This window comes from Pyricularia oryzae, chromosome 6 (assembly GCF_000002495.2).
Source record: "Pyricularia oryzae 70-15 chromosome 6, whole genome shotgun sequence".
Taxonomy (NCBI): domain Eukaryota; kingdom Fungi; phylum Ascomycota; class Sordariomycetes; order Magnaporthales; family Pyriculariaceae; genus Pyricularia; species Pyricularia oryzae.
In genome coordinates, this window is record NC_017853.1 from 4,041,641 (window position 1) to 4,056,321 (window position 14,681).

Consider the following 14,681-nt stretch of genomic DNA (forward strand, 5'->3'; position numbering starts at 1 on the left):
ATACCTTGGGCAAATGTTATAGGCTGGTAAATTGTCAAATTGGACGAGCCTCATATATGGGAGGAGCGGCCAGCGTTTCCAAGTCCACTAGAGCCAAATGACCCACGTAAGGTACATATAACCAACTATCAACCGTTCAGTTCTTTCGGGCATTGGATTGCATATCGTCCGAAAAGGGTTTTGGGGCATGTTTTAAACTCGCAGGTCGACAGGTAAATTGGATAAGAGTATTTAAAAGCAGCCTCTGGCAAACAGCCATTTTCACTGCTCATGTTATAATTTTCGGATTCAAGTGCGGTAGTAATTTACCTTGTTCATGTAAAATAAAGTTCTGCATTTGCCGATCAAGCCGGATCTATCAAGATAAACCTCAAAGTAGCCATCTCATGTGCTCTACCACGTAACATATCCAATTTGGGCTCCACTAGTGCTATTGTCGCACAAGGAGCACATGGGGAATGACTCCACCACCCCAAACATCAAAATATACAGTGAAACTATTTCAAAAGTAGAGCTAGAGCTATAGTAACTGCGGCTGAACATGTCGAGCCGCACCGCGTTGACCACCCGCCTTCTCCTTGGCCAGTTTTTCTTCAGTCGCCTTCTTGAGCTCATCCAGGCCATTGTAGGCCACGTAAGCCCAATCGAGGATTCTCTGGACTTTCTCTGGCGTGACTGGAGTGCCCCCGCGTGTAGACGCTATCATGTGCATAAGGTTCTCCACAGTCACCGTCTCCTTGATTACACCCTGCGGGTTGACGACATCCCACCCCGTGATGGCCCGCCACAGAATTGGATGATCCGACAGGAATTCATTTTCGTAAGAAAAAGTATGTTCCACTTCATCTTCCGCATACAGGGCGTTGACGTCATGGTAATACTGTTTTACCACCCCGGTGGTGTTGATATGGTAGACGTAAACATAATTCTTGTTGTTCTCGGGCATATAATGCCGAATGTGGAATTGCGCAATATCCCGCCTGGACGATACCGACAGAAAAGGACTCTTCAAGTTTTCAGGGTCGAACGGATTGTGCTCGACGTGCTTGTGATATGGAAATTTCGGATCGGGCTCAACTCCCACCGCATAACCTCTAGCAAAGAAGCCGCCTTGTTTATGGATTATTGCCGGGCTGCGATGGTCACCTCGATACACAATGTTTGGAACGCTGGCAGCTCCAGCAGCGCCGATGATTGCAGACACAAGGCCGAACCCCAAAGCAATTGTCGAGCCGTACATGGTGTTATTATTCTAAAGTCTCGGCTTTGGGATAAAGCCTGTCGGTTTGAGGGGCCAAGTTTGATGACAAGACTATTTATTTGGATGTGGCTGATGACGGCCAATAGATGAGGTTAAAAGAGCGAGTAAACGGAAATAAGAGTGCAGAGAGCGAATACGAGTTGGGCAATCAATAGCCGATGGGAGGAGATCACAAGGTGTGCATCAGATGCAAGAGTATAGGTCTTTTATATACGGGTCGCCTTTGGTGGATTTACTAGCTGAAGTAGGTACGTATTCACGGGCTTTGGAAAAGCAAAGCTTGTGCGGTCTTGGCCGAGACGGAAACAATTCAAAGGGACAATGACCGTCTAGATAGGTAAGGATTGCAACAACCTAAATATAACATCAAAGATCGACCAAATCCGTACAGTATCCCCCCTGACCTGAATGAATATGAATTTCATGCGTGTGCAGGCTATGGGTGTGTCCTAGGGGTTAGTAGTTACTGGAGTATTTTTTGTACAATTTTTCAATACATCGATCTACCGTGTTTTTGCACCTAAAGTCCTATGCTTTTCGTGTACCGGAAAACCCACGTGAACGAAGCCAACGCTATTGTATTGACTTTAGAGGGACAGGGCACAGCGTTGGTACGCATGAAAATTCATATTCTTTCAAGGGTTGTAGTGTACCTGACTTATTCACCGTCGGCAAAGCCGTGCTAGGCTACCTGACTAAGGAAAGCATGATACTCTTTGATTAATTGGTGCCATTTTCTTTTCTCAGGTTCATGTGAGGGTAAAAAAAAAACAAAGGAAAATAAACCTGGTTTTTGAACGTGATTACCTTTTCTTTGCAGTCATCATTTCTGGACCTGCGTACTGTACCTCAATATGACCGCATTTGCTTGCGTTATCCCTGTATGTTACGACCAGGCAGTTGGGCCGGTACCAGAGAGGCCAGGTGGGGTCACACCCCTCTCGACGACACTCGCCCAGAAGGAATACCGACCGGCAGAACAACGATTACCTAAGGGCAAGGCCACGAAATCTCACGTGACCTCACGTAACGTCCAAGGGAATGGATCTCTATGATCTGTAGAATCTCAGTTGAGAATTACAAATTAAATAAATTAAGAGAGATCATATTCGGAACATAATCTATATAAGGCACGCTTATTACCATATAAATAAATTCGATTCTAGGATTGCTTAGCAGCAATTAAACTTTAATTAACCTTAAGATTTATTTGAGAACGATCATAATTTCACCCCCAATTATTAAAAACCCCAGTTACCCAGTTAGACGCTCAGTTGTTTTAACCCACTGTACTTTACCCTAAAAACAGGTTACCCCGATACCTTGATCGTAACATTTTGATTGCTCCTGTTCAGTATTTTGCCTTAAAGCATACCGAGCAATATCCGACAATATATCTTCCCAGACGTCCAAAAACAACACCCCCAGCACCCCGGCCACGAGCAGCAAGGCGGCCCAAAAAGCCCCTGCTCGGCCCAAGGACGATAACGACAGCGAGGACGAGGAAGACCAGTTCCGCAGGCAGGTTGCTAGGATTAACCAGGAGTTCCACGAACAAACGTTCCGCGCAACCCAATTCCAAAAGGAACTCCAGGTTTTCCGAACCAATGCTAACGTTACCTTAATGTTACGATCAAGGTATCGGGGTAACCTGTTCTTATGGTAAAGTACAGTGGGTTGAAGCAACTGAGCGTCTGACTGGGTAACTGGGGTTCTCAATGACTGGGGGTGAAGTTATGATCGTTCTCAAGTAAGTATTGAGGTTAACTAGAGTTTGATTGCTGCTAAGCAATCCTAGAATCGAATCTATCTACATGGTAATGAGCGTGCCTTATATAGACTATGTTCCGAATGTGATCTCTCCTGAAAGGTCTCTGATCTTAAAGACTCCCCAGGGTCTCTGGAGATCAGGTTGTGATCTTTGAGATCATCCCTTGTCCGTTTGAGATCAACTGTCTTGGCAGTCACGTGCTGTCACGTGGCTTTGTCCTTACGTAATCCCTGTTCTGCCGGTCGGTGACTTTTTCTGGGCGAGTGTCGTCAGGAGGGGCACGACCCCACCTGGCCTCCCTGGTACCGGCCCAACTGTCTGGTCGTAACATCAGGTCTCCTCTCCTTTGGCCAAGTCCCTTTGGCCTTTAAGTAGTCCGTACTCCCTTGATCCCTGTTCTGGTTTTCCTTCCTTCCTGGCTAACTCTCTTGCGCCATGTCTAGTCGTGTAGCCAAACCAAAATCTGGTCGCTCGTCGACAGAGCGTCGTTCTGCCCTTCTTTCTTCTTTGCTTTTGTCGACGGTGGAGATGGCTGCTTGTTCTGCTTGTGAGTCGAGGGGAATACCCAAATGTGCGGTTTCTCCTCAAGATTCCTCTCGGTGTGTCGAGTGTTTGCGGTCGAACCGTTCGGGGTGCGATGTCCTTGGAATTTCGCCTGCTCAGCTTCGCAAGATTGGCCAACAGCATGCCAAGCTGGAGGAGGAGCTAGAGGCTGCGGAGGAGGCTCGTCGCCGGGCGGACGAGAAAGTTCGTTTGGCCGATGCGAAGGTCGAGCGTCTTCGCAAACAAAAGAAGATGTGGTTTGAAAAAATGATGCGAGCTGTGTCTCGCGGAATTGATGACTTGGAGGAATTGGATCGGGTGGAGCGTGAGGAGGCGGAACAGGAGGAGCGTCGACGATCAGCCGAGGTCCTGCCTGAAGTGTCCTTGGAGTCGCTTCTTCCGGATTCCAATTTTGTCTGGGATTCGACTTTCCCGATGGGTCCTCTGAATCCTTCGTTGTTGGATGAGATGAATGTTCTTGCGCAACATTCCGTTGGTACGTCGTTTTTCTGGTGTTTTTGTTTTGTGTTGCATACTGATCGTTTCTTTGTAGGTTCGTCTGGTGGTATGGTTTCGAGTCCTGGTCGGCCCTTAACTTCTGGGAATGGTAGGTGGTGCTTTCTTAGGTCGTCCTCTTTTTCTTGGCTGACTTGCTCGCAGATCCAACTCCTGATAGTATTGGCGGAGCGGTTCCTGGCAATTCTAGAGGTGGTTGAGGGGTTCCCAAGTGTTTTCTTCGTGTCCATAGTTTTCCCATTTAACAAGGTACTCTGTTTTGCCGTGGTTTCGTCTGTGGTCGAGTATTCGTTCAACGTCGTAGGTTTGTTCTGCGTCGATCTCGATCGTTTCTTGTGTGCTGGTGCCGTGTGGTGCCGGTTCCAGTAGTGATACGTGAAATGTGGGGTGAATTTTCATGGTGTCTGGTAATGACAGTCTGTAGTTGGTGTCGCTGATTTTCTTGCTGATTTTAAAAGGTCCAAGCTTCTTAAAATCGAGCTTGCTGTTAGGTCGTTGTGTTTTGATGTTGCGTCGAATGAGGTAGACGTTATCTCCCTCCTTAAAGGATGGTCCCTTCATCCGATGCTGATTGGCGTATTTCATCATTCTTTCTCGTACGAACTCTAGTTCCTGCTGGAGTTCTTTATATAATTGTCGTAACTCGCTCGCTTGTTTATCGGCTCGCGGTGCCGTAATCGTGGTTCTTGGTTCTCCGTACGCTGTAGGGTTAAATCCATAATTGGCGTAGAACGGGGTTGTTTTGGTATTTTCGTTTTCTGAGCTGTTGTAAGCGAATTGTGCTATGGGTAATAACCGTACCCAATTATCTTGCTTGTGGTTCACATAGCATCTTAGGTATTGTTCCAGTGTTTGGTTGGCTCGTTCTGTTTGTCCGTCCGTCTGTGGGTGGAATGCTGTGGATAGCTTGTGGTCTGTTCCTAGCTGTTCCATCAGGGATTTCCAAAATCTTGATGTGAAAAGCTTGTCTCTGTCTGTGATGATGTTTTCTGGAAGTCCGTGATTGCTGACAATCACTCGTAGGAATGTGTAGGCGATTTCTTCGGCGTTGCTGCTTTCTTTATATGGTAGGAAGTAGGCGTATTTGGTGAGCTTGTCCACTATAACCAGTATGCTGTCGTACTTGGTCTTAGTGAGTGGTTCTTCCGAAGGAGGTAACTTGACGATGAAGTCCATTGTGATGGTCTGCCATGCCTTGCTGGGGGCTGGTAAGGGTTATAGGAGTCCGTAAGGCCTATGTCTTGCGGACTTGCTTTTGGCACAAAGTTCGCAGTCCTTAATGGCTTTTCGTACTTTTTGTCGTGTTCTTTTGAAATTGTAATGCTGTTTTAGCCGTTTCCATATCTTGGAAATTCCTTGGTGTCCGTGGGCTTTGTTTCCGTGGATCTTCCGTATTTCTTCTGGTGTGGTTACCGTATTTGTTGTTATAAAACTCCGGTGTGCTGGTAAAAGGTTTCCGTTTCCGTCTGTGGTGAGGATAACCCGTGTTTCCTCTGGCACTATGTTCTCGTAATCTGGTCTTCGGCTGAGGGCGTCGGCCCTGCCGTTTTCTGTTCCTTTTCGGTAGATGATTCTAAAATGGAATTCTGACAGGAATTCTAACCATCTAATTTGTCGTTTGTTTAACATTTTGCTAGTGGTGAAATGGGTCAGGTTCTTGTGGTCCGTGTAAACTAACACCTCGTGTTTAATTCCGGATAACTGTGGTTTCCATTCTTCAAATGCTCGAATGATGGCCATAAACTCTTTGTCGTAAATCTGGTAATTGAGTTCTGGTCCATGTAATTTTTGTGAAAAGAAGGCGCAAGGATGCAACCGTCCTTCTTCGTCTCGCTGACTGAATTGTCCTCCGATCGCATAGTCCGATGCGTCGGTCTCGACTTCGAAAGGTTTCGTTGGGTCTGGTATCTTGAGAATTGGTTCTCTGGCTACTGCGTTTCGTAGCTGTTTAAAGGCTTGTTATGTCTGTTCCGTCCACTGGAATTCTAGGTTTTTTTTGGTTATGTTGGTCAATGGGGTGGCAATCGCGCCGTATCCCTTGATAAATCTTCTGTAAAAGTTCACGAATCCGAGGAATGCCCGAACGTCTTTTACGTTCTGTGGTTAAGGCCATTCCTTTACCGCTTGGATTTTCGATTTCTCCATCCTAATTTCTCCAGGAGCGATAATATATCCTAGGAAATTAACTTGCTTGCTGTAAAAGAGACACTTCTCGGGCTCAATTAAAAGCTTAGCGTCTTGCAGCTTCTGTAAGACTGTGTGAACGTGTTGCTTGTGTTCTTCCAACGTCTTGGAAAAGACAAGGATGTCGTCCAGGTAGATAACGACGAAAATGTCTAGGCATTCCCTGAAAACGTGGTTGATTATGGTTTGGAAGGTTGCTGGGGCGTTGGTAAGACCGAAGGGCATTACTAGGTACTTATAATGTTCTCGTCGGGTGCGAAACGCTGTTTTCCACTTTTCGCCTTCCTTTATGCGGATCAAATTGTATGCTCCTTTAAGGTCTAGTGTTGTAAACCACTGTGCTTGATAGAGCATATCCCGGAATTCTCCTATTAGTGGGAGTGGGTAGCAATTCTTTATGGTGATGTCGTTTAATTGTCTGTAGTCCACGCATAGTCGTAATTTTCCGTTCTTCTTTGGTACGAAGAGGATTGGGTATCCTGCTGGTAATGTTAATGGTCTGATGTAACCTTTCTTAAGGTTCTCTGCGAGGTATTCATCTAGTGCCTCCATCTGTGTTGGGTTCAAGCCGTATATTTTGTGGAGTTTGGGCTGTATTCCTTCTTTCAATGGTATTTCGTGGTCGAACGGACTATGCTCGGGTAGTCCTGTTTCGAATTCGGGGCTAAATAGTCGTCCATATATCCGGTATTCGGCCGGGATGTTGTCGATTAATGTGGTAAGGTTCGATCGTTCTTCGCTCATGGATAGTCGCGATCCTTCCGATATTGGCTCCAGGCGTGGCTCGCTTTTCTTTAATAGCGCCATAATCTTTTGTTGGTTTCGTTCCTGTGCCCTACGCTCGTTGCGTGAAATCCTTTTCTTGGGTTTTCCTTCAGAGGCTAACGGCTCTTCCCATTGGACTTGGCCGGTTATCCAATCTATCCGGGGGTTGCTCCTTCTGAGCCAGGGGATTCCTAATATCACGTCTTTGTCCCCTATCTCCGTGATGTCTAAGGTGATTTGTTCCTTTCGTCCATAGCTCTCCATCCAGAGGTGTACGGTCTCTGTTTCGATGGTGCCGTTCCCGTATGAAACTGCCTCTCCTTCCACGGTCTGCAACTGGTATGGTTCCTTCTTTTGCTGCCAAGGTATCCGTCGTTTCGCTACGACCCTTGGTGAGATGTAGTTGCCTTGTGCTCCACTGTCGAGGAGTGCTCGTATGGGTCTGCCATCGAGTCGTATGTCGAGAAATATGTGTTCGTGTGTTGCTATCGTATCCTGTGTAGCGTTCAGGGTTCTTTGTTCCGTTCCTGTTGTCGCCGTTCGGTGCCCTGTGCCGTCTGGCTGTCCTAGTTTTTTGACTTGCTGGACTCGCGTCGTGGGTCCTTGTTTTTCTTGTCCCTGGGTGTGCGGCTACTTCTTGTTTCGACTAGGTCAAATGGGTGTTTCGCTGGCACGGGTGTCTTGCGTGCGTTCGTGGTTATCTCGTTGTCTCGTACGTTGGGGTTCCACACAATTCTGGTCATTGGTGCAGGTCCTGGTTGCCGTGATTTCTGTTCGTGCCAGGCCTGTGCTTTGGCTAGCATATGTACTCTGTATACGCTTCGGGTGCACTTATACCATGGGAACTGTTTCTGGTTGCAACACGCCATGGGGTAGTTGTCGTTAGGTGTGAAGATTGCGGCTGGCTCAGTGTTGAGTCTTATCTTAATTTCCCAATTTGGTAGGTCGGTTGTGGTATATACTTCGTGAATGCCTGTTGCTTTGCGTCGTCGTGGGAAAAAGTTGTGGACTATCTTCCTGCTTAAGTGGAGTCCACAGTTGTCTCGGAAGCATTCTGCCCAAAAGATCTCTGCGTGTTGAGGGTGTTTGGTGTCCAAGGTCGGGTGGTCTCCAAAAGTTGCATTGACTGATCCTGTAGGATGTCGGATCTGTGCCTGAAGTGGCAATCCGGGAAACTGTACTGATTGGTCGTCTCGGTATAAGTCGATATGCTTCTTTTCGTATATGTAGGGGTTGTTTTCCCTTGCTGCGTTGTACTGGTTCGAGGGCATGGTCTCTTCCTCGCTGGACTCTTCCTCGGAATCCTCGCTTGATTCTTGTGTTGAGGACTGATTGGTTGTCCTGATGTGGTGGGTTTGTCCCAAAGGTTCCTCATCCGATTCTCCGGAGGCATCCGAGTCCGTGAGTTCGGGTAGTTGGGTCTCTTGTCGGTGTAGCTTCGTTGGTTGTCCTGTCCCTAGGGGTACTCGGTTTCCTACTGCTAGGGTTCGAGTGCCTCGGGGCTTCTGTGGGTACCATCCTGCGTCGTTTTTGGAGCTGTTGTGTACCATGCAATTGTCATCGTAGCAGGTGGTCCAGCTCATCGTGCTGTGTTGGTCAGGCCGTAGTTGCTGGTGATTGGTGGCATTAAGTCCTCGTGGTTTTTCGGTCTTGCCCCTAAAATCAGGGACATCTTCCTGGTTTCTCGGACAGTTTCTGGCGATGTGCCCTGTCTTGTCGCACTTAAAGCACTTGCCGCTCTTGGGGTCTTTACGGGGCTTCTTGTGTTGTGTGGCACTGAGGTCCATGGGTCCACTGTGGGTACCATAAGCTGTACTGTAGGTCTGGGGTGCCATGTGACGGGGCTGCTGCCATCCACCATTGTTTCTGTGGTATGTGGGTTGGGGGTGTTGGTATTTGCGTCCCGTGTTGGCTTGTCGAGTTGAGGTGACGAACACTCGCTGTCCGCCTTGTTTTTCCTGTCGGCGTTCGTAAATCCGGTTGTCAAGTTTGATGGCAAGTTCGACGTACTCGAGGAAATCCTCGGGTCGGTCGAGCTTGGATACCTCGTCTTTTACTTCTGACTTCAGTCCCTGGTAGAACTGGAGGATCTTGGTTTCTTCGGTCATGTCCAGCCTTGTTGCTAGCCTTCTGAACTCGGCTGCATAAGCGGAGGCTGACTTGGTTTGTCGTAGGTTGGCCAAATCTCGTTCGGTCTGTCGTTTCTCATCGGGTTCCTGGAACAAGGAACGGAGAGTGCGTTCATACCCTGCGAAGGTTGAGAAAATGTCGGTGACTTCTTGGCGTCGTTCTTCGGGGGGTACATCAAGCCATTCCTGCAACAGAGGCTCGAACCAAGATAAGGCTCGTCCTCGGAGGAAGGTGGCCGCGTGTACCACCTTTTCTGTTTCGCTGCGGAAAGTTTCCAGATGGAATGCTTGGTAGGTGCGTACCTGTACAAGATACCCTTTAAGTTGTCCAGGTGTGCCATCGAATGTGGCTGGGGGGTTAAGCTTGAGTCTCTCGCGCCCATCAAGAGGGGTTGAGGTAACGTTAGCACTGGCTCGGAGAGCCTGGAGTTCCTCTTGGAGTTGGGTTGCGCGGAGCGTCTGTTCGTGGAGCTCCTGGCTGGTCCTAGCAACCTGCCTGCGGAGCTGGTCTTCCTCGTCCTCGCTGTCGCTATCGTCCTTGGGCCGAGCAGGGGCTTTTTGGGCCGCCTTGCTGCTCGTGGCCGGGGTGCTGGGGGTGTTGTTCTTGGACGTCTGGGAAGACATGTTGTCGGATACTGCTCGGTATGCTTCAAGGCAAAGTACTGAACAGGAGCAATCAAAATGTTACGATCAAGGTATCGGGGTAACCTGCTCTTAGGGTAAAGTACAGTGGGTTGAAGCAACTGAGCGTCTGACTGGGTAACTGGGGTTCTCAATGACTGGGGGTGAAGTTATGATCGTTCTCAAGTAAGTCTTGAGGTTAACTAGAGTTTGATTGCTGCTAAGCAATCCTAGAATCGAATCTATCTACATGGTAATGAGCGTGCCTTATATAGACTACGCCCCTCGACGTGATATGCTTGATATGTTCCATAGCCGACATATCACTTGTTCTGCTATGATTGATATGCGACATATCAATCATATCCCTCTCTTGGCAATCACGTGATGTCACGTGTCTTTTCCCCTTATGTAATCCTTGCCGGTCGGTGATTCCTTTTGGCGAATGTTGTCAGGAGGGGTGTGACCCCACCTGGCCTCCCTGGTGCTGGCCCAACTCGTTTGGTCGTAACACGCTCACGCGACACCAGCTTTGTTGCCAAGCTAGGGGGTCTTGTACGGAGTATTTGGCCCGAAGAAGTTGTTGGTTCCACTTGCCGCTTTGCCGTCCAAGCCGCCCAAACCGCCTTACCTGCAACAATAAATATTGTTGTGTACGAAGTACGTGGTAAAGAAAGTCCCCCGACCCACCCACGGTCTAGGATGACCGATAATCACTCATGTCCTTGGCCCCAGTAAAAACTTCAAATAAGTGGAGTTCACTCTTTCGTTTCTTCCCCAGGACCATAATTAATGCGACCAACAAACGATTGCTACACCGGTGAAGATGGTGGTCAGGCATGGCGTGCCAGCAATGGGTGTTCGAGTAAGTTTTCATAACATACCACAGCCTTGCCAGGCCAAGTTCGACAAATACCTTACGGGACAGCCCAACGCAATTGATTGCCATCTACTAGAACCCGCCACTCTCGCCTGGGATTTGGCTGATTTTCCCTACCAAACATATATTTGTTATATTTCCAGACAAACCTGAGGTATGCACATTTATTTGTTTTGCTTGCTTGGCAATGATCAAATCGAAGCACAAGATCTCCACTTCGGCGAATCTATATTATATCCTAGCTCATATGCTAAGAAGCTGGCTTGGCTGGGCCCATTGTCCATGGGTTTTTGACCAGGTCCCTGTCACCCTGGGTAGGCATGTAAACTTTGTCAAGCCGCAGAGTGGAGTACCACGAGATACATCGTTGATGGTCAGCCGAGGTTGGGGTAAGGCTGTGAACAGAAGCCTACCAATTTTGGGCAAGCATGTTGCCGTCAAAGAGAGAGAACACATGCCCAGCATGGCTGAATAGCAACAGAGGTAACCTCGTCTGGTATCAGTTGCCTGATATATATATATATATATATATATATATATATATATAGGCTGTATTGTGTCACTTGAATCGTCACGAATAAACCATAATTTTTCCATCAATACCTAGATATATTAACCAACTATCTTTATACATTTTATAGACTGCCACTTGTCGCCTTCCGCACCTGTACGATACAATACATGTGACAATATGGCCAGCAAGTATATATATCCTCGCGCCTCAAAGCCTCTGGGTGTTTTGAGGCCATGTACTCCCTTGAAGCTCCCGAGGTGACAAATCGTGAGAACCTTGCAATTCGCTACCTCCATGGTGGAAGCGAGGGTTAACATAAAACTCCTTGGGGGCGCCGGCTGAGTACAAGGTACTTTGTGGCGAGGGAGACATGCCCTGATAGTGTGCGATCGGCGAGTCTTTTTCCAGACTCGAGCTCCCTGGCATGAGACTGTAATTACTCGTTGGTAGCATTTGCTGCTGCTGCTGCTGCTGCCGCTGCTGTGTCATTTCGGCTGCTTTTGTAGACTTTCTGCGTCTCTGCCAGAAGCAGCACCAGACTGCAAACGCAGCAATGGCCGCAGCGAACGGTATGCCAATTCCGAGCCCAACCTTGAGAGCAAGGGTTTCGGCATCGGACTCAGATCCAGTTGCCCTTTGCCTTGAAGCTGCCGCATCTTCTCCAACAGTGGCTGTCGTCGTGGCGGTTGATGGGGCGGCGAGGGTGGTTGTCGAGCTGCTATCGGTAGAGGCGCTGGCGCCATTTGTGTTGGCCTCCTTGCTTTGGGAAGAAGACAAAGGGGCCGAGGCCGACGATGTGGACGGTACCACCGAGCTGGCACTAGACTGGCTGGGTGGGGAAGAAAGAAGATTCCCCCTCTCGTCAAGCCACCGCCCGTTTCCCTTACTGCAGCATTGAGGGTCGTTGTTGCAGCAGAGGCTACCGTCGGCACAAACAGTGACTCTCGGGAACACGTTCGCTGCTCCAGCCTCGGCTGTTGGAAGAAGTGTCAGAAAAGTCTGTATGTTGTGGTTTATGGAGTGGCCAGTTTCATTTCATTCACAGTAGACACATATTTTGGCGCAGTCTTCGTCGAATGGCTGAGACAGACAAGGGCCACGCACAAAGAGACCTTCGTTGTCATTTGGGTTCTTGCAAAGTCGGTTGGGCAAGCAAATAGCGCCGACACCGCAGCAGGCGTTTGATCCGGGACATTTTTTCTGTTCCGGATACAAGAGTCCGTTCACGCCAAAGCAGGAGATGCCTTGTGAGGCAGCTAGATGGACCTGGCCGAGAAGGACGGCGAAGAACAGTGCGAGATTCATAATATCAGTCGATGTGACAGCTGGCTGCCTCGTACCACCTATTATCGACCATGAGAAAAGAAAAAAAAAACGGCAGGCAGCCCTACGTTATTAGTAGTGCATTGCCAACTGGAAGTACGCCCCCAATAACCGCCTGGTAACCGCCCTGGTTGTGTCAGCTCTGCAGCCAAGAGTTTGTTGGTCGCAATTAGGCATTATTTTTGGACAAGGATCCACACAGATTGATTTGGGCAAGCTTCCAGTCAAGCACCTTATCAGGTCGGGCCGGGGGCTTAGCGCTTTAGTGGATTGAGGGTCCGCAGCCAAGATGTGTGTATTCCTTTTCGCGTCACACAGTCACAGTCAGTTGGTTGGTAGACTCCACACACTGACGGGTTAATGCGGGTGCCCGAGATTGAAATGAGGGGGTATGCCCCCTCGGATCCAAATTTTGCCTTCATTTCTTTTTGTTGGTTTCATAACTGCGTTCATCTTTCATCATAGCCATAAATGTTTATTTTCAATCCCCTTCACCTCAATTTGCCGGCTCCATTTTGATCTTTTTGTCTTTGTCTCTACCTTTTTTTCTTCGCGACTACTCTCTCCGTCGTTATTGTGTTTCAAAGTAGAGTTCGGGATGATGGTCTTGGCCAGACCACCTTTTCGTTTAGCAGTTCAGGCCATCTCTGTCTGCGTGGTGTTCATATTATTGTACACCCTCTTTAATCCTTCTCGTGATCCGGTATGGATGCAGTCGGCCAACAGCCCGTGGCGAAATAGAGCCGAGTCCATCGTCAACGAAACCAGAGAATACATCCAATCGCCGATCCAATCTCCCTACGAACACAAGTTCCGCGACCTGGGCGAGCGCACCAAGGTCGCCAGAGCATGGATCGAGTTTTTCGACAATGTGCCGCGTTCGGCAAACAAACTCCCGGTCCTCGAGGCCGTCGAGGCAGCCATGGTAACCATGTACCCCTTCCTCGCCAACTCGCCCAGAAACCCCGGGAGCAGGACTCCCTTTTCGGACCTGCGCGCCTCCATCGTGCCTGGCTCCCGCGGTATCGTGCTGCCCACAGGAAAGGGGACGTTGAGGTTCGCGATGCACCTCATCGCCAACCTGCGCGAAGTGCTCCGCAGCGACCTCGGCATCCAGATCGTCTATTCCGGGGACGACGATCTCCCGGCACAAGACCGAGAGCGCCTGGTGGCTCGGTTCGGGAATATAAATTTCCTGGACGTGCTGGCTTTGGTGGACGACGCCAAGGCCGGCCTGAGCGACGGCGGGTGGGCCATCAAGGCATTCGCCGCACTGTACTCGCCGTTTGAGGAGGTCGTGCTTCTGGACGCGGACTGCGTCTTCGTCCAGAGGCCCGAGCTGCTCCTCGAGGACCCGGCGTACCGGTCGACGGGGGCGCTGCTGTTCCACGACCGCCTGCTGTGGCAGCACGCGTTCCGCGAGCGCCACGACTGGTACAAGGATCAGATCCGGAACCCCAGCGCGCAGCTGAACAGGTCGCTGGTGTGGACGCAAGATTACGCCGAGGAGGGGGACTCTGGGGTTGTCGTGCTGGACAAGTCTCGCCTGGACGTGCTCATGGGTCTGCTGCACATCGCATGGCAGAACACGCGAGAGGTGCGCGACGAGGTCACGTACCGGATGACGTATGGTGACAAGGAGTCGTGGTGGTTTGGCTTCGAGCTCAGTGGTGCTGGATATGCCTTTGAGACGCACTACGCCGCCATGGTGGGCTGGGTCAAGGATGTCTTGGAGGAGGAGGAGGAGGACAAGGTGCGGGTCTGCAGTTTTGTGATAGGCCATGTCGACCGCCAGGACGAGCTGTTTTGGTACAATGGTGGACTCCTCAAGAACAAAAAGGTCGACCCCCACGAGTATGGACAGCCGATGCATATAATGGTGGATGGCGTCTGGGAAAAGGGAGCCGTCAGGAACGAAATGAGCTGCATGGTCGGCACTGGTAGTCGAGCTGTGACGCCCATAACGAGGCATGTTCTGGCGGACTCGGTCGCTCGGGCAAAAAAGATAGATGTAGATTTCGGCTTTGTTTAGTATGTCTTGGGTCGTATTAATAGAACTAACTGTATTATAACACCCCCGGCCCTGAGCATGTTTTTTTTTCTCTTTAAATGCACCGTGTACTTGCCTGGTAGTATACTCCGCACTCGTATATTTTGATTCCCTTTTTTTTCAT

At 49.3% G+C, this 14,681-nt stretch overlaps 4 protein-coding genes across 6 annotated transcripts; 2 read left to right on the forward strand and 2 right to left on the reverse strand.

Annotated features, from left to right (window-relative positions):
* Positions 1 to 520: 520 nt before the first annotated feature.
* On the reverse strand, positions 521 to 1,240 carry MGG_09810 (uncharacterized protein; the record flags this gene model as incomplete). Its single annotated transcript, XM_003720382.1, has 1 exon — positions 521 to 1,240. The coding sequence occupies one exon, from the start codon at positions 1,238 to 1,240 to the stop codon at positions 521 to 523; it is 720 nt and encodes a 239-aa protein (XP_003720430.1).
* Positions 1,241 to 2,885: 1,645 nt separating this feature from the next.
* Positions 2,886 to 4,732, forward strand: MGG_17842. 3 transcript variants are annotated; one of them, XM_003720383.1, is made up of 4 exons: positions 2,886 to 3,406; positions 3,476 to 4,071; positions 4,129 to 4,182; positions 4,236 to 4,732. In XM_003720383.1, the coding sequence occupies exons 2-4, from the start codon at positions 3,561 to 3,563 to the stop codon at positions 4,289 to 4,291; spliced, it is 621 nt and encodes a 206-aa protein (XP_003720431.1). In that variant the 5' UTR covers positions 2,886 to 3,406; positions 3,476 to 3,560; the 3' UTR covers positions 4,292 to 4,732. The 3 variants fall into 3 exon arrangements, with proteins under 3 accessions (XP_003720431.1, XP_003720432.1, XP_003720433.1); XM_003720384.1 differs by having other exon boundaries at positions 2,886 to 4,071; XM_003720385.1 differs by having other exon boundaries at positions 4,129 to 4,732.
* Positions 4,733 to 11,391: 6,659 nt separating this feature from the next.
* Positions 11,392 to 12,079, reverse strand: MGG_09807 (uncharacterized protein; the record flags this gene model as incomplete). The annotated part of the gene is made up of 2 exons (XM_003720386.1): positions 11,392 to 12,013; positions 12,072 to 12,079. The coding sequence occupies 2 exons, from the start codon at positions 12,077 to 12,079 to the stop codon at positions 11,392 to 11,394; spliced, it is 630 nt and encodes a 209-aa protein (XP_003720434.1).
* A 789-nt stretch (positions 12,080 to 12,868) lies between these two features.
* Positions 12,869 to 14,669, forward strand: MGG_09806 (uncharacterized protein). The gene has a single exon (XM_003720387.1). The coding sequence runs from the start codon at positions 12,899 to 12,901 to the stop codon at positions 14,537 to 14,539; it is 1,641 nt and encodes a 546-aa protein (XP_003720435.1). The 5' UTR covers positions 12,869 to 12,898; the 3' UTR covers positions 14,540 to 14,669.
* Positions 14,670 to 14,681: the final 12 nt, after the last annotated feature.